We start from the raw sequence: 27623 nt of genomic DNA on the forward strand, positions 1-27623 counted from the left end.
ATTACCATATATATAACAAGTTTCTTGGGCAAAAAAAAACCTGTGTTGCTAGTCCATTTCATTAAGAACAAGACTGTTAATCAAACCCACTAAGAGTTTGCTGTCCCTCAGCAAAGTTGGTTTTTGCTATCCACTAATGAATTGAGATTTGCAGTTTGAATAAATTGTTTTGGATGTTATATCTAGCCAGGAGTACAATTGCTGAATTGTAGGAGAGGTACATTTGCAGCCTTACTACTATTGACATATTATTTTCCAGTGTATTGTATTAATTTATTCCTCTTACTAATGTATATGTGTGAAGGCTCCACATTCTTGCCTGTGTTTAATATTGGCAAACAGTAAAGTCAGACAGTCTATTAGGTATGACTGTCTATTAGGTATTTTGTAAGTTTTGCATTTCTGCTTAGGGAGAGGAACATCTTTTCAAATATTTGCTGGCCATTTTTGTTCCCTTTTCTCTGGAATGGCTGTTTATTTATTTTTTTTGATTTATATTTCTTCAAATGTTCTGAATACTAATTCTTTGCTGATTACGTATCACAAATGTCTTTTACTTTGTGGCTTATCTTTCTTTCTATGGTGTCTTTGTTAATAAAAGTTAAACATTTTAAAGTTAGTTGAATTTATCATTATTTTCCTTTTATGATTTGTGCTTTGTGTCTTCAGAAATCCTTTCTTGCCTCAAGGTTATAAGATATTCTTGCATGTAGTTTTATAAAATTTTATGTGGTCTTTAACAGCTTTTCCTCTGAGTTATCTTTCTTTTTATGATACTGTTTTCTCCAAAGTTCTACTGTACAGCATTTCATTTTTTTAATGGGCTAATGTGTGAATTTAGTAGATTTAGAAAAATAATTCTTTGAGTTACTAGTTTTAGTTACTGCCACAAAGTAGTATCTCTTTGTACTGGGTATTTTGCAGTTTTACCACAGTGCACTGTGTGGGTGAACTTTTGTGTGCCCAGCTAGTACTTAGTGTATATACATTTAATCTGAGGAATTCGATCTTTCTTCAATTTTGGAAAATTTTTAGTTTTTAAAATATTTCTTATTTTATTCATTTTTGTTCTTTTGATACACCTGTGTTGGTAGTCTTGCATTAAAGTCATAATCCTGAATCTGATCTGACCTTTAAATTTAATTACCAATTCATAGAAAATTGAAAAGACAAGAAACTTATTTAATACTATGGTGATGCTGTCAACAAAATTTATACTTGGAATCTCCAGAGGACCCAACTACCTGTTTTTTCCAACCCAGAATTCTAAGAATTGTAAGAAACCAAATAATAAGAGGTAACAGGGATGATGTATGAAAGGAGACAAGAAATAAATACACAGAATAACTGAAAAAACATTTACAAAGCAGTTGGGAAAGTATGAATGCTGGCTTGATATTCGATATTCAGGAATAATTGTTAACTTTAAATTTGCTGTTGGACTGGATATTTTCTTCTCCAGGCTCAGCTTCTGTAAAGCTATAGTTCTAGGTAGTAGGTTTGCAGCCTAATTATTTTTTGTACATCTTTCCTCCCTTCCTCTCCTCTCCTCATTTCAACTTTCTCCCCCTTCCTCACCCTGCCCCAAGCTATGCAAATTTTATTCTCATCCCCACCCCTTGGTGTCAAGCAGCAAACCTGGTTTTGTTCTGTTGCTCTTACCTGTAGGAGTTGAACTTACGACCTTCGCTTGCTATAGAGCCATTATCCAGCCATCTTATTTTTTTTCCTACACTCCATCTTAGCTATGCATTGCTGTTAGGAATTTTTATTTTTTCTGTCTCAGGGAGATGTTTATCTTAGTTTTGAGTTTAGCCATGTCTTCTTGATAATCTTTCATGTTTCATCTATCATTTAAAGAGTTTGGAATAGAAGCATCCTTATTGGAATTCTTTATTTTTACCTGTTATAATCTTTTTTTTTAAATTAAAGTTCAGCTGAATGTATCCTGAGTACTCTAGTTCAGTGATCTCTTCCCTTCTTTTGCTCAAATCTGTCCTTTCAAAATCTCGTTGGGTGTTATTCAACTTTAGAACAAATGTGATTTTAGTATCATACTAATTTGTCATGATTACAATCAGCTAAAATCCTTAAACTTTAGTTATTCTTATTCCTGCTAGTTGATCTCACTCATCCTGTTTCTTTAGTCTGTTTTGGAGTACAGGTATCCCTTGCCAGTCCAAGTGGGGCTGAAGACATTTTTCTTTTTTGAGGTAGGACTGGTATCCCTTGCTATCTGAACTTTGTTGCTTGCCTGAAACTTGGGAATTAAATGTACCTAGCATTTGTGTAATGACTTGAATTCATTGTGAAAAATGTTTTTTCCACCTACTCTGAACATTTAAAAAAAATTCTTCGAGGGTGGGAGGGGGGTCAGAGAGAGAGAGAGAATATGAGTAACCAAAACATTGATTGGTTGCCTTCTCTTACATGCCCAACCTGGGTATGTGTCCCAGTCAGGGATTGAACCCCACAGCCTCCTGCAGTCTGGGTATATGCTTTGTCTGGGAACTGAACCTGTGACTTTTTGGTCTACAGAATGATGCTCCAATCACCTGAGCTAGACTGGCCAGAGCTGGTTTCATTCTTGAAAGCCTTGCTTCTAAGTCAGAAAAGCTGTTACACAAAATATATTTTCATTGATTTTAATGGGAACTTATGCTGTATTCCATCCCAACCAACCAATATTCACACATAGGGATATGCTAATCTAGCAGTGAAGACTGGTTTGTGTAGGTATAAACACAATTTGAAAGTAAATAAATGCACTTTGAACATAAAATGTACTGTGATAAAATGAAGGCGCACTGTACTTGCCAAAGGAGGAAGAGAAAACTTGGTGGTGGTTGGTGAGATGTCATTCTTTGCAAAGTCTGTTCTTTTTCCACCATTTTCTTCACCAATTTCAATATTATTGGAGGGTTATGTTCAGTCTACACTTAAAAATCACATTGAGGCGCAGATAATAACCTTTGTGGGAATAAAAGCCTAACACAAATCCTTTAAGCAATGTGGGAATAGAACATAGGCAGAAAACCTGAAGAGTTGTAGGCGATGATAATAGCTCCGCATTCCTCTCTTGCTTGGCCTATGTCCACAAAGCAGGATGTTCCGGGTTTATCCAGATGTGTGTAGTACTTCAGTACACATGCTGTATTTCAACTGGAAACTGCTGTATTGAATAAATTGTTGAGTGTGTCTTTTTGGTTGAAATAATGTTGAAATTTCAGTCTTTATACAACATTTATTTTATGTGTTTGCATGAACAATCACTAATCCCAGAGAAGGCCATTGTTGGAAAAGTACTACTTTTCAAGAGTCACTTTGATGAAAAACAGTTAACTGAATAAGTGAGGTAAGTCTGTAGATGGAAATAACACAGTATCCCTCTGTATTGGAATTCCTGCTGTTCCAGTTGTGGAACTGAAAGGGTTTGGCAGCAAAGTACACAATAAAAGTCTTATTTTATGAAGCATTATTTATTTGGTTTGTTCTTTGTTGTCTTTTGAGATATCCTTGGGTTCGAGAAATTATAGGGTGGCAAGCTTGTCTTACCCAGGTAACTGATTAAAATATTAGTAATGTCAGGCAAAGAGCAGAGTCATTTGATATTAAGATACTTTCTAATGGGCATAAATGGGCAACTTTGGGGTGTGATTATTTAACCTTTTAAATATTCCCTGATTTCTACTACTGTTTAGCCATGTTTAGTACTTGTCTTATCTCCTTGAATAGCTTGTATACTTTATCAAGTGTTCTGCCCAAATCAGATATTACAATGTATATTGGGTGTTCCTGACTTAGTAAGTCTTTTATTAAAAAACAAAACAAAACAGAGTGTGTTGGGACTCCGGCCAAGATGGAGGCATAGGTAGACACACTGCGCCTCCTCACACAACCAAAACAAAGGACAACAACAAATTTAAAAACAAAAAACAACCAGAACTGACAGAAAATCCAACTGTATGGAAGTCTGACAACCAAGGAGTTAAAGAAGAAACATTCATCCAGTAGGAGGGGCGGAGATGGGCAGCCTCGTGGAGAGGACTCGCGGCAAGGTAGCTGGTGGAGCAGGTGGCCCCACATTCACGCACAGATAAACTGGGAGGAACTACTGGGGAACGATACAGACCGCACAACCCAGCGCTCCAGCGCAGGGAAATAAAGGCTCAAACCTCTGACTGAAAACACCTGTGGGGGTTGAGGCGGCAGAGGGAGAAACTCCCAGCCTCACAGGAGAGTTCCTTGGAGAGACCCACAGGGGCCTAGAATGTACATAAGCCTACCCACTGGGAATCAGCACCAGAAGGGCCCAATTTGCTTGTGGGTAGTGGGGGAAGTGACTCTATACTGGCAGAGAGTGGAACAAGCACCATTATTCCCTCTCGGACCCTCCCCCAGGTACAGCGTCACAGTGCAGTGATGAGCATTAACCTGTGCTGGTGAACACTTAAGGCTCCACTCCTTACTACATAACAGGTGCGCAGAGACTAAAAAAAAAAGCCCAAATGAAAGAATAGTTCAAAGGTCCAGAAAAAATACAATTAAGCAATGAAGAGATAGTAACCTATCATATGCACAGTTCAAAACACTGGTTATCAGGATGCTCCAGGAACTCACTGGGTACTTCAACAGCATGAAAAAAGACCCAGGCAGCAATGAAGGTTGCATTATGTGAAATAAAACTACAGGGAACCAACAGTGATGGGAAGGAAACTGGGACTCAAATCAATGGTTTAGAGCAGAAGGAAGAAAAACATTCAACCAGAACAGAATGAAGAAACAATTCAAAAAAATGAGGAGAGGCTTAGGAACCTCCAGGACATCTTTAAACGTTCCAACATCTGAATCATAGGGGTGCCAGAAGAAGTGGAAGAGCAAGAAGTTGAAAACTTATTTCAACAAATAGTGCAGGAGAACTTGCCCAATCTGGCCAAGGAAATAGACTTTAAGCAAGTCCAGGAAGCTCAGAGAGTCCCAAAGAAGTTGGACCCAAGGAGGAACACACCAAGGCACATCATAATTACATTAGCCAAGACTAAAGAGAAGGAGAGAATCTTAGAAGCAGCAAGAGAAAAGGACACAGTTACCTACAAAGGAGTTCCCATTAGACTGTCAGCTGATTTCTCAAAAGAAACCTTACAGGAAAGAAGGGGCTGGAAAGAAGTATTCCAAGTCATGAAAGGCAGGGACCTACATCCAAGATTGCTCTATCCAGCAAAGCTTTCATTTATAATAGAAGGGCAGATAAAGTGCTTCCCAGAGAAGGTCAAGTTAAAGGAGTTTATCATCACTCAGCTCTTATTGTATGAAATGTTAAAGGGACTTATCTAAGAAAAAGAAGATAAAAAATATGAACACTAAAATGACAACAAACTCACAGCTATTAACAACTGAACCTACCCCTCCCCCCCCCCCAAAAAAAAGACGTAAGCAAACAACTAGAACAGGAACAGAATCTCAGAAATGGAGATCACATGAAGGGTTATCAGCAGGGGAGTGGGAGGGGGAGAGAAGAGGGAAAGGTAGAGAATAAGTAGCATAAATTTTAGGTAGAAAATAGACAGGGGTAGGTTAAGAATAATATAGGAAATGTAGAAGCCAAAGAACTTACATATATGACCCATGGACATGAACTAAAGGAGGGGAATGCGGCTGGGAGTGGGTGTGCAGGGCGGAGGGGAGTAAAGGGAGGAGGGTGAGAAATGGGACAACTGTAATAGCATAATCAATAAGATATATTTTTTTTAAAAAAGAAAACAGAGTGGAATTAGGCCCTGACCAGTGTGGTTCAGTTGGTTGGGCGTCATCCTGCAAAGTGATAGTTTGCTGGTTTGATTCCCACCCAGGGCACATGCAATATATACCTGTATCAAATTTTCACACTGTACATGTAAGTCTTGGGGCATGTAAGGCAGCCCATTGATGTTTCTCTCCATCTCTTTCTCCCTCCTTTCCCATCACCCTAAAAATAAATTTAAAAACTCTTACATCCAGGGACCCAACTGGCAAACCAGGTATGTGCCCTGGCTGGGAATCAATCCAGCGACCTTTTGCTTTCCAGGTCAACGCCCAACCAACTGAACCACACTGGTTGGGGCTGATTCTTACATTTTTTAGTTAGTGACACTGTCTAAATTTACCCACAATGAATTTAACCAATTTGGTTTTATTTTCTGAAAGGTTTTATTTATTTACTTTTAGAGAGAAGGGGAGGGAGAGAAGGAGAGAAACACTGCTTTGTGAGAGATACATCAATCAGTTGCTTAGGGTACTTGACTAGGGACCTGCACTGCAACCCAAGCATGTGCCTTGACTGGGAATCAAACTGGTGACCTTTTGGTTCGGAGGCCAGTGCTCAATCCACTGAGCCACACCAGCCAGGGCTGAATTCACCAATTTTAGTTTAACCATTTTCTGCTATTTTTAGTACATGACGGTTCTTTTTTTTTTCTTAACTCTTCAGGCATCTTCTATAGTGGGGAAAACAGGCCTTTCATGGATTTTGAAATGTAGGATCATGGCATCTGTTCACTGTCTGTTAAAGATAGTACCTGTCTTTGCTTGGCTCTTGAGGTTACTGTGTAAACTGGTTTCTAAGCGCAGTCTCCAGAGCAGGGTGGCAATAGGGTAGGGACCTCTACTTGTGGCCATATTTTATTTTATTTTATTTTTTCCAGCTTTATTGAGATATAATTAACATGTAAAATTGTGTGAGTTTAAGGTGTACGGTGTGATGATTTGATACAGGTATATATTGCGAAATGATTACCACAATAAGGTTAGTTAACACATTCATCAACCCATATATTTACTTTTTTTTTTTTTTAATCTTTTGTGGTGAGAACTTTTAATATTATTAACAAATTTCAGGTACATAGTACAGTATTGCTAACTATAGTGACTGTGCTGTACATGATGTCCCCAGAACTTACTCATATTATAACTGGAAGTTTGTACTCTTTGACCACCTTCACCAATTCTCCCCCTGCAACCACCAATCTCCTCTCTCTGAGTTTGGTTATTAGATTACACCTGTAAATGAGAGTGTATGGTATTTGTCTTTCTCTGATTTATTTCACTAAGCACAGTACCCTCAAGTACCATCCTTGTTGTTGGAAATGGCAGGATCTTCTTTTTTGTGGCAGAATGTTCCGTGTGTGTGTATATGTGTGAATATAAAGAGAATATGATGTGTGTGTGTAGTTGGTCCAGAAAATACCCAGCCATGCAATATGAAAAACAGAGACATTTACTGAAGAAGGTACAAGATATAAAAAACATTGTACATAGGACATTGATACCTCAGTCTCCTTCAAAGTAGGCACCCATGGTTTATCTCTGGTTATGACCTTCTTGAGGAAACCTGGTTCATTGGTAGTGGTTTGACTCAAGTCATTAGCAATTGCATCACGATGTTCCTTCTGCTCTGGTAGCAGAAGCTGCGGCACAGACTTTGCTGTGACATGTTTCATGCCAAGATCCTGTGTCAAAATCTCGGACATAGTAATTTTTGGAATCCCCAGATCAGCTTCTAGTTCTTGCAGGTATCAGTCACTGATCTTTGTTGTTTCCAGCTTGTACCCGTTCAACATTTTCAGGGGTTCTGCCTGTTGCAGGCCTTCTGGAACATGGATCACTTTCAGCAGATGCTTGACCACCTTTGAAGCATTTATTTGTACTGCACTCATTGCAGTATCCCCAAAAGCCTTCTGAAACATTTGAGTAGTTTCTGTGAAGGAATGTTCAAGCTCAACACAAAATGTAATGCATATTCATTGTTCCACTCACTCAGTGGTTTTGAATGTGACAGCAACACAGTACACACGCTTGCTCCATGGTGTCTACTGCTCCCACTGACTAGTACAGTGAAATCATTGTTCACATGTGCACATTCCAGTCCACTCTCCTTGGCTGTCAGGTTACATGAGTGTCGTGCAAAGGGTTCTTGTTACATTAACAGTGGCTGGACTTTTTCTGGATAGACTATACTTTTAATATATATATGTGTATATATTTTCTTTATTTGTCTGTTGACAGACACTTTGTTTCCATGTCTTGGCTATTATAAATATTTACAGATAATGCTTAATTGAATGGGGAGGGGGGTATAGATATCTCTTCGATATAGTGATTTCATTTCCATTGGATATATACCTAGAAGTGGATTGCTGGATTATATGGTAGCTCTATTTTCAATTTTTTGAGGAACCTCCGTACTGTTTTCTACCGTGGCTGTGGAAAACTTTACATTCCCAGCAACAGTTCACAAAGGTTCTCTTTTCTCTGTATTCTAGCCAGTCTTGTTACATCTTCTTTTTTTGATAATAGCCATTCTGATAGGTATAAGGTCATACATATATTTGTAGTTTGGATTTGCATTTTCCTGATGATTGGTGCCGTCAAGGTACCTTTTCACGTACCCATTGGCCATTTGTGTATTTCCTTTGGAGGAATGTCCATTCCTGTCCTTTGCCCTTTTTTAAATCAGATTATTATTATTATTAGTACTAGTATTTGCTGTTGAGTTGTGTGCCTGCCTTATATATTTTGAATACTAATCTCTTATTTGATATGTATTTTGCAAATATTTTTCTCCCAATCTGTGGATTACCATTTTATTGTTTTGATTTGTTTCGCTGTGCAGAAACTTTTTAGTTTCATGTAGTCCTTGTTGATTTTTACTTTTGTTGCTTGTACTTTTCACGTCATAAGCAGAACATCTCTCCAAGACCTTTATCAAAGAGCTAATTTACTTTTTTTTTTCTTGTAGGAGCTTTATGGTTTCTGGTCTTACATTTAAGTTTTTAAACAATTTCTATAGCTGGAAGAAGATTCTTTAGCTTCATTATGGGTTAATAATTTCTTAAGAGAAGTAATTCTCTAGGAAAATATGAAAATGAAAATGTATAAGTAGTTTCTTTGTCTTATTTTATTTTTCACTTACAGTTTATAATCAATATTATTTTGTATTACTTTCAGGTGTACGACACAGTGGTTTGACAATCATATACCTTGTTACAAAGTATTCCCCCAATAACTCAAGTACCCACCTTGTACCACTGATAGCCACTACAATACTATTGACTATATTTTCTGTGCTGTCCCTTACTCCTGGTGACTATTTTGTAACTACCATTTTGTACTTTGCCCTGTTTTAATTCTTTCATTTGTATGTACTTGGAGTTTTGAGTATATGTAAGATTTTGCTATTCACAATTTTGCTGTTTGTGCAGACTCTATGCTTTCTCTTAAATAGCAGAGGTGAGAATTTGTGTAATGACATTAAAATAAAAATTAAAATGTAGACTGTGGAAGCGTAGAAATTGAAATATAGACAGTAGAAAAGATTGCAGAGTTTTGGAAAAAATAATCAGGCTTCTACTGTTGTTTAATTGTGTACTTGACTGTAAAATGCTGTGCAGTTTTGTCCTAATTTTATATGGCTTTGTGCTTGGAAGCTCTGAACACTGTAATTGAAAGCCAGAAGGAGAAAATACTTTGCTAGCATTTTTGCCCCTTGCTTCTTAAAAAGTTTATTAGGAAAAAGGTCAGCTCTAATCCCTAATAAAAGAGTTTTATAATACAGTCAATCAGTCATATTCTGTTTGGAAAAAGTATTGCTCGTTTACAAAAGCTACATTCTGGATTATTAAATTTCAGATAAAGTATTTTTTATTATTTGCTAACCTTATCAATTAGTTCTGTTAAATATAGCTGACAGACATTTGCTTCTGAAAAATGCATATTCCAATGTTTAGCTGAATTTGGAATTCTGTGTTAATAATGGTCATTGTTTCTATGGAGATTTTATTCCATTATCCTTGGGCTTCTCTTGCTGAGTAATATGTACGTCTAATTTCATTCCTTTATAGGTAATTTTTTCTGTGTTGCTTTTAAGAACTGCATTGCATCTTTTGAATTACACAGTTTTACTACACATAGGTTTAGATATGTTTCTTTTCATTTATGATGTCCAGATTTTGTCGCCCTTCTGGAATTAGAAGATTGATATCTTTCAACAGTTTTTGAAAATTCTCAGCTGTTATCTTCTCAAATATTATCTTTCATGGTTCTTTTCTCTCAAATTTCCATTTGACCTAATTGGACCATTTCATTCCCTCCTTCATGTCTGTTAATTTTTCTCTCATGTTTCCCTAACATATTCTTTTGTGCTGAAGTGTCCATTTTTAATCAGATCTTTCTGTTTGATAATTCTTCAACTGTGTATGATAATCAGTCCATTTTGTTTGTGTATGTGTAGTTTGTTTAGTTTAATATCTGTGTGTGTATGTGCATATGTATGTGAATGCTCACAACTTAGTTTCTTCAACACTCAGTTGCTTTGGTCTTTTATATGAGTGTTGTATTCTTTTTTCATGTGTGTGATTTCTTTTATGCTTCTAATAGCTGAAAAATTATTTTTTTAATAGTGTCTTACAATATTCTTTTTGGCTTTCTTGGGGATGTAGTCCCTGTTGGTATCTATTTGGGTGGGTTTCTTTTTTCATTTTTTGTTGTAAGTTCACCTTCAGCAAGAGCGCATCTGCAAATACTGTACTGTGCAGGCTAGACTGGGTGGAAGGAGTTTTTCTCCAGAGACTTATATGACTTTGAAGCTGTTTTTGTGTTACTATTTTTTATATTGCTCATCTTTATTTATTTTTCATTGCATTTTTGGGTTGACATTGGTTAATAAAATTATAGGTCTCAAAGCTTGTGTTAATATTTTTTATAGAAGGGGTTGGGGTATTCTGTACCTGCAGAAACCATTATAGATGCCAATCTCAGAACCTGTGATTATGAAAATTTTTGTCTAGCCTTTGGGTGGTAGGAAAAGCAGACAAGCATTTGCTTTTCTTTGTGTCAGTATAGGGGCTTCTTTTCCCTTAGTTTATCCTTTGCTGACCGTGGACCCCTTGAAAAGTCTCAGTTTTATGTACCCGTCTCATTTCCACTTCCTCAGCTTGCCGCCCAGTGTCTCCTGTTTTAGCCTTAAATGGCCATTAACACCTTAATTTTCAGAAAACTCACCTATTTTAAAGCAAAACAATCTGTTACCTTTTTTCCCCCCCTATTTTTTGTGGAGGGTAGCGTTGGTTTATAATAGTGTATAAGTTTAAGGTGTACAGCATTATAAATTGACACCTGTGTGTACTACGTCATGCTCACCACCAAAAGTCTAGTTTCCATTCGTTACCATACAATTGAGCCCCTTTATCTGTTTCATCTACCCTCTACCCCCATTCCCCACTGGTAATCACCAGTCTGCTGTATGCCTCTCTAAGTTTGCTTTTGTTTTGTTTCTGTCTTTTAAAAAATATGTTTTATTGATTATGCTATTACAGTTGTTCCATTCCCACCCCCGAACCCCTCTGACCTGCACCCTCCCTCTCACCTGCATTCCCCCCATGCCTGAGTTCATGTCCATGGGTCGTACATATAAATTCTTTGGCTTCTCCATTTCCTATACTATTCTTAATCTCCCCCTGTCTATTTTGTACCTACCAATTTGTGCTTCTTAATCCCTGTGCCTTTTCCCCCATTCTCCTCCCTTTTCTTCCCCGCTGATAACCCTCTATGTGATCTCCATTTCTGTTACGTTTATTTGGAAGAATTTTTGTTCATATTGCTAGAAATGGATTTCTCAAATTAGTTTTTAAAAGTCATGATTTAATTTATAAATTTAAAATGTAATAGGCTAAGTTTAAATAATAGTAATATGTGTGCTTGGTGGGAATATGTAAACATTGTGAAATACCTAAGGTAAAAAGTTACCAGGAAAAGTATCTAGAAGTTAACATAGAGTTAATGGTTTCTACTGTGTCTTCCAGGAGTATATATAAGCATGACTGTCACATAAAGCAAAATTTTCTCTTTATACCATTTTGTAACTTGCTTTTTGTATATTTTGGTTTGTTTACAACTTTTTTTTAATGTTTCCCATATTACATGTGAAGTTCTACAGCAAGCCTAACTAGTCATTTTCCTAATGTTGGACATGGCTCTTTCTAGTTTTATTTGCCCAAATTTCTAAATAGATTACAGTCATTATAATCGAACTAACACTATAGGAGAATACTGATTTTCACTCTGGCCTATGCCTAATTTTTTAAAAAATATATTTTATTGATTATGCTATTACAGTTGTCCCATTTCCCCCCCCTTCACTCCATTCCATCCTGCACATCCCCTCCCTCCCACATTCCCCCCCTATAGTTCATGTCCATGGGTCATACTTATAAGTTCTTTGGCTTCTACATTTCCTATACTCTTCTTACCCACGCCCCGTCTTATTTTCTACCTACCATTTATGCTACTTATTCTCTGTACCCTTTCCCCCCTCTCTCCCCCTCCCACTCCCCTGTTGATAGCCCTCCATGTGATCTCCATGTGGTTCTGTTCCTGTTCTAGCTGTTTGCTAAATTTGCTTTTGTTTTTGTTTTAGGTGTGGTTGTTAATAACTGTGAGTTTGCTGTCATTTTTACTGTTCATATTTTTTATCTTCTTTTTCTTAGATAAATCCCATTAACATTTCATATAATAAGGGCTTGATGATGATGAACTCCTTTAACTTGACCTTATCTGAGAAGCACTTTATCTGCCCTTCCATTCTAAAGGATAGCTTTGCTGGATAGAGCAATCTTGGATGTAGGTCCTTGCCTTTCATGACCTAGAATACTTCTTTCCAGCCCCTTCTTGCCTGTAATGTCTCTTGTGAGAAATCAGCTGGCAGCCTTATGGGAACTCCTTTGTAGGTAACTGTGTCCTTTTCTCTTGCAGCTTCTAAGATTCTCTCCTTCTGTTTATCTTGGCTAATGTAATTATGATGTGCCTTGGTGTGTTCCTCCTTGGGTCCAGCTTCTTTGGGACTCTCTGAGCTTCCTGGACTTCCTGGAAGTCTTATTTTCTTTGCCAGATTAGGGAAGTTCTTCACTATTTGTTCAAATAAGTTTTCAGTTTTCTGTTGTTCCTCTTCTCCTTCTGGCACCCCTATAATTCGGATGTTGGAACCATTAAAGATGTCCTGGAGGTTCCTAAGTCTCTCCTCATTTTTTTGAATTCTTGTTTCTTCATTCTGTTCTGGTTGGATGTTTGTTTCTTCCTTCTGGTCGACACCATTGATTTGAGTCCCAGTTTCCTTCCCATCACTATTGGTTCCCTGTACATTTTCCTGTTTCTCTTAGCATAGTCTTCATTTTTTCATCTAATTTGTGACCAAATCCAACCAATTCTGTGAGCTTCCTGATTACCAGAACTGTGCATCTGATAGGGTGGCTATCTCTTTGTTGCTTAGTTGTATTTTTTTCTGGATCTTTGATCTGTTCTTTCATTTGGGCCATTTGTTTTTGTGTTGGAGCACCTGTTATGTAGTAAGGGGCGGAGCCTTAGGTGTTCACCAGGGCGGGGTAATGCTGATTGCTGCACTGTGACACGGAACGTGGGGGAGGGGTCCAATAGGGAGCAGTGGCGCTTGCTCCACTCTCTCAGTTTTCAGTCACTCCCTCCGCTACCCACAGGCAAATTAGGCCCTTTTGGTGCTGATTCCCGAGTGGGTGGGCTTGTGTACGCTCTAGGCCCCTGTGGGCCTCTCCAATGAACTCTCCTGTGAGGCTGGGAGTTTCTCCCACTGCCACCTCAACCCCTTCAGGTGTTTTCGATCAGTGGTTTGAGGCTTTATTTCCCCAAGCTGGAACTGTGGGTTGGGCAGTCTGTCACCTGGTCCACCAGCTGTTGCCTCTCCGGCCAGCTGCAGCTTTTCCCATCCCTCTCCACAATCTGCCACCTCGCTGGGTCTGCCAGCTGCTGCCTTGCCCTGAGTCCTCTCTGACCCTCCTACTGGTCTGGATGAATGTTTCTTCTTTATCTCCTTGGTTGTCGGACTTCCACACCGTTGGATTTTCTGTCAGTTCTGGTTGTTTTTTGTTTTAAAATTGTTGCTGTCCTTCTTGGTTGTGCGAAGAGGCACAGTGTGTCTACCTGTGCCTCCATCTTGGCTGGAAGTCCCTAATTTTTTTTTTTAGACTGCTGTATCGAGGTATGATTGACATATTAAAGTGTACAATATGATAAATTTTGACCTGTACACTGGTGAAACCATCACCACAGTCAAGATCATGAACATATACGTCATCTCCAGTGTTTCCTCCTGCCCCTTGTAATCTCATTTGCACGTGTTCTTGTTCTGCCGGACTAAGTGGAGAGAGGTAGTAGCATACTGTTTTAATTTGCATTTCTTTAATGTGACTGAATTTGCACTAAAAAATACATACAGGTTATCTTTTTTTTTTTTTTTCCTTCTGGAAACCTTTTAAACATGTCCTTCAACCATGTTCCTTTTGGGTTCATCTTTTTCTCACATTATAACTGATACTTGTGAGTAAAGACAACTACATTTGTCATTCTTTTAGGTTAATTACTTATTTTTTTTGCCTAAAATAAAACTTGGATCCGTATATAGTTGAAATAGGGGCTTAATTCCCTCCACTCTCCCATCCCCAAATGACCATCATTTGTGCCAGTACTACTTCTTAAATAATCCGTTATTTTTTTACTGTTGATTTGAAATGGGCTGTTGATGATATACTAAATTTTTCTATATATTTGGGGCTATTTCTGTTTGTGTTTATTTGACTGTTCTTGGGCAAGTTTTTAAAATTCTTGTTTCATAAGTGAAGCTTTTTCATTAGTTCCCATACAGTCTTTTGGATAGTATTTGACATTCTTGTCTCACCATTTCCATTTTATGTTTAGTATGTGAATGATGTTTCTAAGTATGATGTCTTTCTGAAAATCAACAAGAATAAATATAACATTTTATTATTTTAGTACTTTCATTGTTGAGTGACTTAAGGTGATGCATCTAAGAGTTATTTTTCAGCCTGTTATGTTCAACTTTAACATCCAAGCCAAACTTTCCTAAGGGATAACAGATTTTGAAATAGGTTTTCTGTTTCTGGAAAATTTAACAGATAACAGACACCACTTATTAGGACCACCTCATGGTAGTGGGACTGGACATACTTGATGAGGTTAAGATAGATATAGGGCCACAGGGAGAAGTTACAGAGAGGTAAGATTTTAGATCAAAACTAGAATGTTCTGATGTCTTTTCTGAAGATATAAAAGGGGCTTAGGGAAGGTGCACATTCCTGGTTTTTAGGCATAGGCTCACTGACCATCGGGTCAAATCCTTGAATGGCTAGTAGGAGTAGTTGGTCCTTTCCAACTTAGTATTCTTATGAAAAGTAAATGTAGGTCAAGATTATAAATTTTAGGGGGAGAAAGTCTTCTGTATATGGTGTAGCTGTTTTAGTTACTGCATTATTGGTGAGAGTTTCATGTTCTGATGTTAATTTTTGAATAATTTATATGATTTATGTTCTTATTGTAAACTTATATATTGATTTGAAATACTGGGTATTTAAAATGTGTTCAGTTTTTGGTTTTAAAACTTTTAATTTTGGACTTCTGGTGAAGATGGCAATGTAGGTAGACATGGTTTGCCTCCTTGCACAACCACATCAAAATTACAGCTAAACTATAAAACAACCATCATTTAGAACCATCAGAAATCGAGTTGAATGGAAGTCTGACAACTGTGGAATTAAAGATAAACTACATCTTGACTGGTAGGAAGGGCAGATAGGTGGAATGGGCTGGTTTCACACCCATATGTAGCAGATAAAAATTGGGAGGGATATCTCAGGAGCTAAGGGTCCCAGTCCTACACTAGGTCCCCCACCTTAGGGTTCCAGTGCCAGGAACAGAAGTCTCCATAACTTCTGGCATTAAAAACCAGTGGGGATTCAGGCTGTGGAAGATGGAAACTGCTGGACTCCCTGGCAGTTCCTCTTAAAGGGCCCACATACACACTTGGACTGACTACTCCCGCTGAGCTCCATTGCAGGGGCAGCAGATTGAAAGTCATTAAAAACATACGGGGAGGAAGTGAACTGTCCAGCATCAAGGTGAGAGCTGGGTGCAGCTTTCTCTCAGACAGAAGTGCTGGCAGAGGCCACTGTTTCTTTTCTGAGCCTTCCCCCAACAGAGCCACAGAGCCAGCAGGGGGCGCTGTTTATGAGTTTCCATCAACCTGGTTCACACTGTTTGCCCCATCCCGGTGATTCTCTGAGGCCCTACCCCACCCAACTTTCAGGCCCACCCAAGCTGTTTTGAGTGGCTTTTCCATACAAATGGCTTGTATGGGCACATGCTTCAGATTTTTGTAAATTCTCTCTAAACAAGCAGATCTGGCTTCAGTGAGCCCAAACCTCTCTCTCAGTTGCCCCAGGCCTGCCATTAGGAACAGCCAGCATTGGTTCACCGGTTGGCCTTGCCTGGGTACCTCCAAGCCCAGCATAAGTAGCAGCTATTCGCAGGTTGCCTTGTATCTTATGCTGTGTGATCCCAGACAGAACACAGGTGGTGGCTGGTCTTGGATGTGCCAACAGCAATCAAGGTTCAACTACAGCAGGAGGGTGTACATAGTTTACACAGTGGCTTCACCTCAAGTACTCATCTTGGGTAATAGGAGAGGTTGTGCCACTGAACCCTACTGGACACCTACTATATTAGGTGACTCTACCAGGCATGGGAGATGTAGCAGCTCTACCTAATACATAAAAACAAACAGTGGGAAGCTGCCAAAATGAGGAGACCAAGAAATAGGCCCTAAGTGAAAGAACAGAACTCCAGAAAAGTAATAAACAAATGGAGACAAGCAAACTACTAGAGGCAGAGTTCAAAACACTGGTTATAAGGATGCTCAAGGAACTTAGTGAGACCCTTAACAGCATACAAAATATCCAGTCAGAAACGAAGGATACACTAATTAAAGATTAATTTACAGGGAATCAACAATATAGTGGATAAAGTCAAGAATCAAAGCAGCAATTTGGAATATAGGGAAGCAAAAAACAACCATTCAGAATAGTAAAAAAAAAGAATAAATAAATAGTGAGGATTGGATAGTGTACAGAATCTCTGGGATAACATTTGCAGCATGGGGCTGGCTGGAAGGAGAAGAGAGCAAGAAATTGGAAACCTATACAAAAAATAATGACAGAAACTTTCATAATTTGGTGGAAGAAATAGACATACAAGTCCAGGAAGTGCTGGGAGTCCCGAACAAAGTGAACTCATAGAGGCCCACAGCAAGACACATCATAATTAAAATGCAAAAGGTTAAAGACAGGGAGAATCTTAAAAGCAGCAAGAAAAAAAGCAGTTAACCTATATCGGTGCTCCTCTAGGTCTGTCAGCTGACTTCTCAAAAGAAACTTTGCAGGCTAGAAGGGACTGGCAAGAAGTATTCAAAGTGATAAAAGCAAGGACCTACAACCTAGATTACTCTATCCAGCAAATCTATCATTTAGAATTGAAGGGCAGATAAAGAGCGACCCAGATAAGATAGAACTAAAGGAGTTTAGCACAAACCAGCATTATATGAAATGTTAAAAGGGTTTTTAAGAAGTTCAAAACTATGAACAATAAAATGGCATTAAATACATAAGTATCAACAATTGAATCTAAAAAACAAAATAAGCAGAACAGAAACCAAATGAGATATACAGGGAACGTTTTGATGGTTGCCAGATAAGAGGGGAGTTGCAGGGATGGGTAAACAAGTGAAGGTATTAAGGAGTACAAATTACTAGTTACAGAAAAGTTATGGGGATATAAAGTACAGCATAAGACATGTAGTAGCCAAAGAACATATATGTATGGCCATGGACATGGACAACAGTGTAGGTAGGGATTGCCTGAGGGAATGGGGGGTGCTTGATGGAGGGGGCAAAAGGGACAAAATTGGGACAATTGTAATAGCATAATCAATAAAATATAATAACTTTAAAACAAAAATTTTAATTTGTCTAATTATGTTTGATTTCCTTACAAAATAAGTTTTTAACTAGATTATCTTATGTGGAGGTGTTTTTCTTAATTAAATTTATTGGGGTGACATTGGTTAATAAGACTACTGTGGAGGTGTTTTTAAATGAGTAATGTCTTCTGAGGAAAAAAACTAGTTTGGGCTTAATGGATGGGTAAACAACAGTGTGAAAGATATTGGTGTAACTTTCAGCAGCTACTTTTTCAATTTCTTGGAGAACCTGTTCAAACTGATTTATCTATTGAATTTAAAGAATAAATAAATTCGATTAAAAAAATAAAGTGTCTTGTGATCTGATGATACCTAATGGAGAAATTAAATTTCTCTAGTCATTCTGGCATTAGTTGGATTCGTTTCAGTTTTGGTAGTAGTAGTAGTACTTTAGAATGGCTGTTGCTGAAATATCTTAAGGAGTGTGGTAATAAGCTGTGAGTCATAGAAATACCTATGTGTTGCAGTTTAAAAGGCGCAGTTGCACCACAGCTTTGAGATTTCAGTGTAGCCCCTAAGGTTAATTTTAGGAAAGCTGTTGTAAATGGAATTACCATGTCAGGCCCCTCAATGTTTGATTTATTAGATTATCTTGTCTTTTGATTACTTTGAATCTTTTCCCTCTCATTTTAAAAGATAATTTTATAATTGTATTGTGGACTTGGGGGCCATTATACTTTTGGTATAGTGACTGAGTTGAGAATGGAAATTTAGATAAGTTTTTATATTTTGATGGTTATTTAAAGAAATTGATTAATGCTTTGTCTGATTTTCTCACTGGTGTCTTATTGACTTATAGAATCAAATTTTTAAAAATTCTTATTGCAGATGTAATCTGCTTGTAAACTTTTAAGCATATATAACTACAAAATAAGGAGAGTCTACTTAGTGTTTTCTTCAAGTACTTTATGTTTTCTTATGTTTAAAACTTTAAACTCTGTGGGTGTTTTTCTTTGATATGAATGATTCAGCCTTTGCTGATCTGAACTAACTTACAATTAACTAAATTTTAAAAATCTATTTGGATCCATTTTAGATTTTGAGTTACATTATTGTCTGTACTTTTATCTTTATTACACTTTAGTATATTACTACTTCCCAAAAATTGCTAGACTGTCTCCTGTCTCAGAGTTCTGTGAACGTGTATGGAGAGAATAAGGGCTTTAGAATTTTAGGAGAAGGAGTACTAGCTATAGGGATGGTACTTGCTTGAGCTGGAAGATCAGGACCACATTGAGGCTTAGGTTAGGGTTTGTTTTTTGTTTTTTTTTTCCTGGTTTATAGATACTATGTATTTGCCTCCTCAGCTAGATTATACGTGAATCTATTTGTGGAACACTACTAAGCATTTTTGCATTTTCAATTCAAAATTTTAAATTTAAATGAAGATTCAAAATGAACACAATTTGTAAAGAATAAAATTAACAATATAGTAATTTAAATGTGTTTTATATGATCTCCAACACCACATTTTTCACCCTACTCAGAACTAATACTTTGTGTCACATTCCACTAAGAAAAGAGCATTAGGAAGAGAATTTTTACAAACTTTACACCGTATCTACCTCCTTACCTGGGCCTCTGCTTTTTTCCTTCTGTACGTCTCTGTAGATGTCTGCCTCTATCTAAGGCTAGTCTCTACTTGTACAACAAATTCTATTTCTCTTGCCATTTGAAAACATTGCTCCTCATGCTCCTGCTTCATCTCTCGTTCCCTTTCTGCTGGACCGTGTTTGTCAGCATATTCACATGTAGTTTCTCCCATCTTTAAAAGCCAGACTGTCAACCTCATATTCCCATCTAGCTTCCACTTAATTTCTCTCATTTCTTTACAGGAAATCTTCCTCCAAAATGTTGTGAATACCTTCTGAATTCATTTCAATCAGGATTTGATCATCTGCACTCAATTACTTAGGTCAAGGTCACCAGTAATATCTACTTGCTAAATCCAACGGTCAATGCCTAGTTTTAATTGTACTTTATTTACTAACACCATGTGACATAGTTGATCAATTTCTTTGTCTTCATACACTTTATTCATTTAGCAACCATGCAATATGCTCCTTATTTTCTTTCTCCCTCTCCTTCTCAGTCTCCTTTGTAAGTTGGTCTTTATCTTCCTGTTGTTGAATTGCCCAGGGCCTCAGTCTTGAGACCTGGGCTGTAGTTACACCCATTCTGTTGATGATTGTATCCATGCTTAGGGCTTTAACTAGAATTCATGTTCTGAATACTTTTAATTTATATCTCGAGTGTCTCACCTGCCCAAGCACTCTTTTGTTTAGCTGTCTACTGGACATCTTCACTTGTCGAAAACCTAATTCCTGGTTTTTAACCCCAACCATGTCCTTTCCACATTTCCTCCATCTCAATAAAGGACAGTTTTATTGTTTTTGGCTTAGTCTAAAAGCTTTGGAGTTGTCTTTGTCTTTGCTTATTCTCTCACATCCCACAAATCATCCTGTCTCTACCTTCATAATGTATCTAGAATTTGAGTACTTCTTAATACATGCCTTGTAACCAACTTGCTTTAATCATCTCTTGCCCAGATTATTTTAGTTGTCTTTTAACATTTTTCTCAGCTTTCACCTTCTCCTCTTCAGGAGAAAAGATGTGCATTTGCTTTTGCTGCATGCACTATGGGTACCACCAGCTTGGGACCACTTAAATTTTTTGGCTTAGCATTTCCAAGACCATGCAAATAGTTTGGACCTTAAAGCCCTATAAGAAGAAATCTCTGGAGCCCAGGCAGAATGTTCATTAAAAGTCAACACTCTTTTAAATTCATTTTAGTGCTTCATAAATCTTAAAATTTATTTTTGCTCAGGACATATCCACGTTGAACAGCCTGTGTAACCTGTGGATGGTGATTTTTTTAGAAGTATATTTTATTGATTATGCTATTATAGTTGTCCCAATTTTTTCTTCCCTTTATTCCCCTCCACCCTGCATGCCACCCTTCCGCCCCTTAGTTCATGTCTGTGGGTCGTACATATAGGTTCTTTGGCTTCTCCATTTGCTATACTTTTCTTAACCTCCCCCTGTCTATTTTGTGCCTACAAATTATGCTTTTTATTCCCTGTACCTTTTTCCCTCATTCTCCACCCCTGCACTGATAACCCTCCATGTGATCTCCATTTCTATTCTGTTCCTGTTCTAGTTGTTGCTTAGTTTTTGTTTTTCCAAGTTCAGTTGTTGATAGTTGTAAGTTTGTTGTCATTTTACTGTTCATGGTTTTGATCATCTTTTTCTTAGATAAGCAAGCCCCTTTAACATTTCATATAATAAGGACTGGGTGATGATGAACTCCTTTAACTTGACCTTGTCTGGGAAGTACTTTTATCTGCCCTTCCATTCTAAATGATAGCTTTGCTGGGTAGAGTAATCTTGGATGCAGGTCCTTGCCTTTCATGATTTTGAATACTTCTTTCCAGCTCCTCCTTGCCTGTAAGGTTTCTTTTGAGAAATCAGCTGATAGTCTAATGGGAACTCTTTTGTAGGTAACTGTCTCCTTTTCTCTTTCTGCTTTTAAGATTCTCTCCTTATCTTTAATCTTGGGTAATGTAATTATGATGTGCCTTGGTGTGTTTCTTCTTGGATCCAACAGCTTTCAGCCCCTCTGAGTGTCCTGGACTTTCATGTTTAGTTCCTTCACCAAATTGGGGCAGTTTTCCTTCATTATTTTTTCAAATATGGTTTCCAGTTTCTTGCTTTTCCTCTTCTCCTTCTGGGACCCCTATGATTTTGATGTTGGAAGATTTAAAATTGTCCCAGAGGTTCCTTAGCCTCTCTGCATATTTTTTTGAATTCTCATTTCTTCATTATGTTCCCTTTGGATGTTTATTTCTTCCTTTTGTTCCAAATCCTTGATTGGAGTCCTGGTTTCCACCCCTTCACTGTCGATTCTCTGTATATTTTCCTTTATTTCATTTTGCATAGCCTTCATTTCTTTCTTTATTTTGTGACCATACTTAAACATTTCTGTGAGCATCCTGATTACCAGTGTTTTGAACTCTGTATTTGATAGGTTGTCTTTTCTCCTCATTGCTTAGTTCTTTTTCTGGAGTTTTGGTGTATTCTTTCATTTGGGCCATATTTCTTTGTCTCTGAGTGCCTGTAATGTTGTAAGGGGTGGAGCCTTAGGTATTTGCCAGGGCAGGGCAACCCACATCACTGTGTTGTGGCACTGTTTGTGGGGGAGGGGTCAGAGAGGGAACAGTGCTGTTTACTTGGCTCTTGCCCCACTTCCCTCGCTTCCCAGAAGCAGATTGTGCCCTTTCAGGTGCCCATTCCCAGGTGGGCGGGCTTGTGCATGTTCTAAGATCCTGTGCGCCTCTCCAAAGGATCTCCTGTAAGACTGGGAATTTCTCCTGCTGCCACAACCCCCACAGTGTTTTACAGGCAGAGGTTTTTGAGGCTTTATTTTCCTGGACCGGAACCCTGGTTTGTGTGGTTTGTCTTGCTCTCCCGTTGTTCCTCCTGGCTTATCTGCACCCGAATGTGGAATATTCTGGTCCACTGCCTGGCCCAGCCAGGTCTGCTAGCCATCATGTGTCCTGTCCGTCCCAGCTTCCCATCTGTGCCCCTTCTACCACTCTGGATGAATGTGTCTTCTTTAACTTCTTTGTTGTCAGACTTCCATCCAGTTTGACTTTCTGACTCTTCTGGTTGTTTTTTGTTTTTAAGTTGGTTGTTACCCTTTTGGTTGTGCAAGGAAGTGAAGTGTATCTACCCATGCCTCCATCTTGGCCAGAATTCAGTAGTATTAAAACAAACAGACAAGAAAACAAAATAAAACATGTTTCTGCTCCCTAAAAGCACTCCAAAGTAGAACAATTCTGTGTGAAGTTTTAGTATTTTGTTAGCACATGATTGCTATTCCCCTTCGACTTGTTAAAAGCTTATCTTAAGAAGCCCAGGATTGTGTTAATACCAATTAAAAAATTGCTTATGCAAGTGCAAGATGTTAACAAATGCTGTTTCAATCACAAAGGTTAATAATATACCTAATAAACATCTGTTTTCTCAGGTTACATTTCTTGCTATTTTCAGACTTGGACCATTCCTGCTGTAACTTGAATAACGTATATCTGCATTTTAAAATGACATATAAGTTGAAAGACAAAGTTAAACTTAATAAGCTTAAGTTTATTATGTTATCAATATACAATTCTTAGGTCTCTATCTTGGCAGTTAACACAGACAATGGTGACTAGCTTTATTTTGTCTTGGAAAATTCATGAGTCTTATTAAAATAGTTCTGGTGAAGTCTTATTTTGGATAAACTCAGATTTATCCAACTTTAAAGGAGATAAGTAATTCTAAAATACTTAGAATAATGATTCTTCTGTTTAGGTGGAATTTGGTTTCTTTAATCATTATCTGTTTTTTAAGTCTTCGTATCAAAAAAGAACTTTTTAAAAAAAGATTTTGTTTGTTTATTTTTAGAGAGAGGGGAAGGGAGGGAGAAAGGGAAAGGAGAGAAACATCAATTTATTGCCCTTAAATGTGACTGGGGACTGAACCTGCAACCAGACATGTGCCTTGACCAGGAATGGAATCAGTGACCTTTTGCTTTGCAGGAGGATGCCCAACCAACTGAGCCTCACCAGTCAGGGCTCAAAAACTTTTAAAACTCTCAGATTTATTTGTACTATTAAAATTGCAAAAGTTAACTTTAATTATGGGATTTAATTCCATCTGCGTTACGTACCTTGCCTTTTTCCACAATAAATTTGAGATGAGTTACAAGAATACAAGGCACTTTATGTAGCTCATACATGTTTATAGGAATATTGATATCTAGACTAAACATCAGAATCATTCGCACTTTGAGGTTTAATTTTAGCTGAAACTGCCCTTCATATGAGGGGTATAATTCAAGGCAGATCTGGGTAGGCAGATTCAGATCACACTTTTATTTTCTGAAGCTATTGGGTGAATCTAAAAGTAGGATTCATATTCTGTTGATGAGGCAAAGCCTTTTAGTGGTTGAGAAGGATGGTGATAGCCAGTTTTGTTTTTGCAATACAACTTGTTTTCAGTAAGGAGTACCTTGAAAAAATCAAGAAAAGCAAAGCATCTAATTTATAATTTATTTTAATGCCAAATGATATACTGTAACATTTTGTTTATCCTCACCCGAGGGAATGCTTATTGATTTTGGAGAGAGGGGAGGGGAGGGAGGGAGAGAGGAAGAGAAACATCGATGTGAGACACATCCATCCGTTCCCTCTCATACGTACCCCCATCCTGGACTGAACCCCAGGCTAGACATGTGCCTTGACTGGGAATCAAACCTGTGACCTTTTGGTTAATGGGATGACATTACAACCAACTGAGCAACACCGGCCAGGGCCATTCTAACATTTAGATTTTGACTTAATATATTTCCATATTCTTGATGTATCCCAGCACGTCATGAGGCTGATAGTCACTGGAATAAAGGTGCTAGCAGTTTGCAAATGGACTCAACTCTCTAAATGAACCACCTCTTTTTTTTTTTTTTTGGCATTAGGAGTGTGATACTTTTAGTGAATATCCAGTGTGTTGGTAATAGTTAATGCTTCTTTATTTCCACGTATAGTAGTAGTATTTATGAACTTTTCATGATAAAAGAAGCTAAATACTAATTGTCAAAAGTGGATATTTTGGGGGGAAATGTCAAAGTTATTTTTCTCACATGATTGAAAAATAGAAGGATATGTTACACCCTTTCTAGGTACTATACATTTTTTCTCCATAGTATATTTGATAAAGTATGTGATTTAAACAACTAACCTGCTTAAATTTGTAGTTCGGTTAGGTCTAAAATACTACTTGAAATAGATGTTTTGTATATTTAATTTTTACAAGACTAACTCAGGTTTTTTTTTTCCTTTCCCTTTTAGGTTTTATAGGATCACATCAACAAAAAAGCATGATGGAGTTTTATGAGTCAACATATTTTATTGTTCTTATTCCTTCAGTAGTTATTACAGTAATTTTCCTCTTCTTTTGGCTTTTCATGAAAGAAACATTATATGATGAAGTTCTTGCAAAACAGAAAAGAGAACAAAAACTTATTCCTACCAAAACAGATAAAAAGAAAGCAGAAAAGAAAAAGAATAAAAAGAAAGAAATCCAGAATGGGAACCTCCATGAATCTGATTCTGAAAGTGTACCCCGGGACTTTAAGTTATCTGATGCCTTGGCTATAGAAGATGAGCAGCTTGTACCTGTTGCACTGAACGTGGCTGAAACTTCAAGTAGTGTTAGAGAAAGAAAAAGGAAGGAAAAGAAACACAAGCCTGTACTTGAAGAGCAGGTCACCAAAGAAAGTGATGTATCAAAGATTCCAGGCAAAAAAGTAGAACCTGTCCCAGTTACTGTACAGCCCACCCCCCCCTCTGAAGCAGTTGCTTCAAAGAAGAAACCAGGGCAGAAGAAGACTAAAAATGGAAGCGGTATTATAATCTATTTAACTTTATTGGATGATTTTATTTGTTTTAATAATTTTACATTTTGAAGTTCTGATACTTTATTAGGTGTGTGCACAGAATGTTAAATACTAAGCCTGAAGCCAAGGTCATTATCCTTTTTACTGTGTGTTTGCTTTCATTAACATTTAGTGCTGACAGAAATAATTAGTATTGATTATAAAACTGCATTTATAATTAAAATTCATATTACACATATTGGAAAGACCTTTAGTAGAAATATACAAAATTAACTCTTTTATTAATACTACTAAGGACCTGTAAGTGCCAACAGTTAGAAACATTTACAGTTATTTCAGCCAATACTCTCTAATCACTGTGATAGGAATTAAAGATGAAGAGATAAATCAGATACAGCTTTTTACCCTTGACTGGTTTTGCAAACAGTTAGTATACATCTGTTTTATGGTAGGCATTATACTAAGTGCTAGGACTACAGAGATGAATAGTGTATTTTCAAGGTATTCACATGCTAGCTGTAGACACAGCCATAAATATTATGAAATAAAAAGTTTTGTATAATGATCTAGGTGTATCTGAACCAGTATAGGAGTTCTGTATTGGCCACTTAGATCATATAATGACTGAAATTAGTCTAAAAGATTGAGTAAATACTAGCTAGTTTATTTGGGTGGCCAGGAAGGGGTGGGAGTAGGGTATTCCAAGAAGAAGGGCAAAGAATATGTAAACCAATAATAAAACATGACATAGAAGAGATGTATAAAGTATAGAAGAAGCACAGAAGCCCAAACAGCTACTACTTATGGGGACCAGGGCCAAAAAGCTTTATAAGGGAGAGAGTGCCTAAGCTGGGTCTTCCAGAGTGAATCACGTCACCAAGCAAATAATGGGGTCTCATTCCACACTGGCAGAATATTGTGTGTAAATGCACAAAGTTATAAGAGTACAGTGTATTGTTGAACCATGAAATATGAAGTAGGGAGTGTTAGGAAACAAAGCTGAAAAGATACACAGTGGTTAGACCATGATGGTTTTTATATACAGTGCTAAAGAGCTGGGATATTATATTTTACTCACTGTTGAAGATTTTCAAGCAGATTAGTTTACATGGTCAGATTTATGTTTTAGAAAGATAAACATTTTCTAAATTTCTTTAGAAAGAAATTTAGAAAAATTCTTTGGCAGAATTTGGGAGTACAAATTATATGGGACATATTTGATACAGACAGACTAGTTACAAGGTTACTGTTTTCTGAAGTTAAGTTGAATTACTAAACTATGGTTGTCACAGAATAAATAATAGGAGTGGCAGAGATATGAGGTATAAAAGAAGGAGCAAGTTAAAGAGTAGATATAACAGTAAGAAAGCTAGAATGACAAATTATTAGTGGAAGAATTATATATGAGAGTTTAAAATTTGAATGGTGAAGCATTCTGGAAATTTTCATTAACAACTGTGTCTTTTCTGGTGGGGTTATTGTTTTAATTTATTTTTAATATGCTTTTTCATTTATTTTTAATAAAGATGATCAGGATAAAAAGGTGGAAACTCTTATGACTCCTTCAAAAAAACAAGAATCATTACCCCTCCCCCAAGAGACTAGACAAGAAAGTGGATCAGGAAAGAAGAAGGTTTCATCAAAGAAGCAGAAGACAGAAAATGGTGAAACGCGTCGATATGTATTTTATAAGCACTAATTCTAGAGAAGTACACTCTGATAAGGGCCCTAGAGCCCTCATGTGCTCTTCAATCCCCAGCTTAATATGTACTGTGATAGCTTTAATGCTAATGCGAGTCCTGGGTTCTCTTTAGCTTTGTGGCTTTGTCGTGCTTTGACAGATGGGCAGGGTATAAGTTTGTACTCAAGAAGTATTGGAAATTTAAGTAAGACAAAACATTTATAAATATTCTCTCATTCTTAACTAAGTTTTAAAAATAATGTAAATAGCATACAAACTTTATAGAAGAAAAATATTCCTGAAATACTTACACTTAAAAAAAAAAAATTTCTAGAGAGAGGAGACGGGAGGGAGAAAGGGAGAGGAACATCAGTGTGTGGTTGCCTCTCACACGCCCCCAGCTGGGGACCTGGCTTGCAATCCAGGCATGTGCTCTGACTGGGAATTGAACTGGCGACCCTTTGGTTTGCAGGCCAGTACTCAATCCACTGGGCCACACTAGGCCAGACCCTTATACTTTTTAATATCACCTAAGGATTATGCTTGAGGACTTTATCTTTCATTACTTTACATTCCCAATTATTTCCTGAATATAATTTGCATGTATATATGGGAAA

At 37.4% G+C, this 27623-nt stretch overlaps 1 protein-coding gene across 8 annotated transcripts in view; it reads left to right on the forward strand.

Moving 5' to 3' along the window:
- Positions 1 to 27623, forward strand: part of KTN1 (kinectin 1) — a 113828-nt gene that overhangs the window by 9870 nt on the left and 76335 nt on the right. For all 8 annotated transcript variants that reach the window (XM_053927714.2, XM_053927718.2, XM_053927722.2 and 5 more), the window contains exons 2-3: positions 24778 to 25332; positions 26852 to 26989. In XM_053927714.2, coding sequence (XP_053783689.1) covers positions 24807 to 25332; positions 26852 to 26989 — 664 coding nt within the window. In that variant the 5' untranslated portion in view covers positions 24778 to 24806. The remainder of the gene's footprint in view (positions 1 to 24777; positions 25333 to 26851; positions 26990 to 27623) is intronic.

Source organism: Desmodus rotundus, chromosome 7 (genome assembly GCF_022682495.2).
Source record: "Desmodus rotundus isolate HL8 chromosome 7, HLdesRot8A.1, whole genome shotgun sequence".
NCBI classification, from domain to species: Eukaryota; Metazoa; Chordata; class Mammalia; order Chiroptera; family Phyllostomidae; genus Desmodus; species Desmodus rotundus.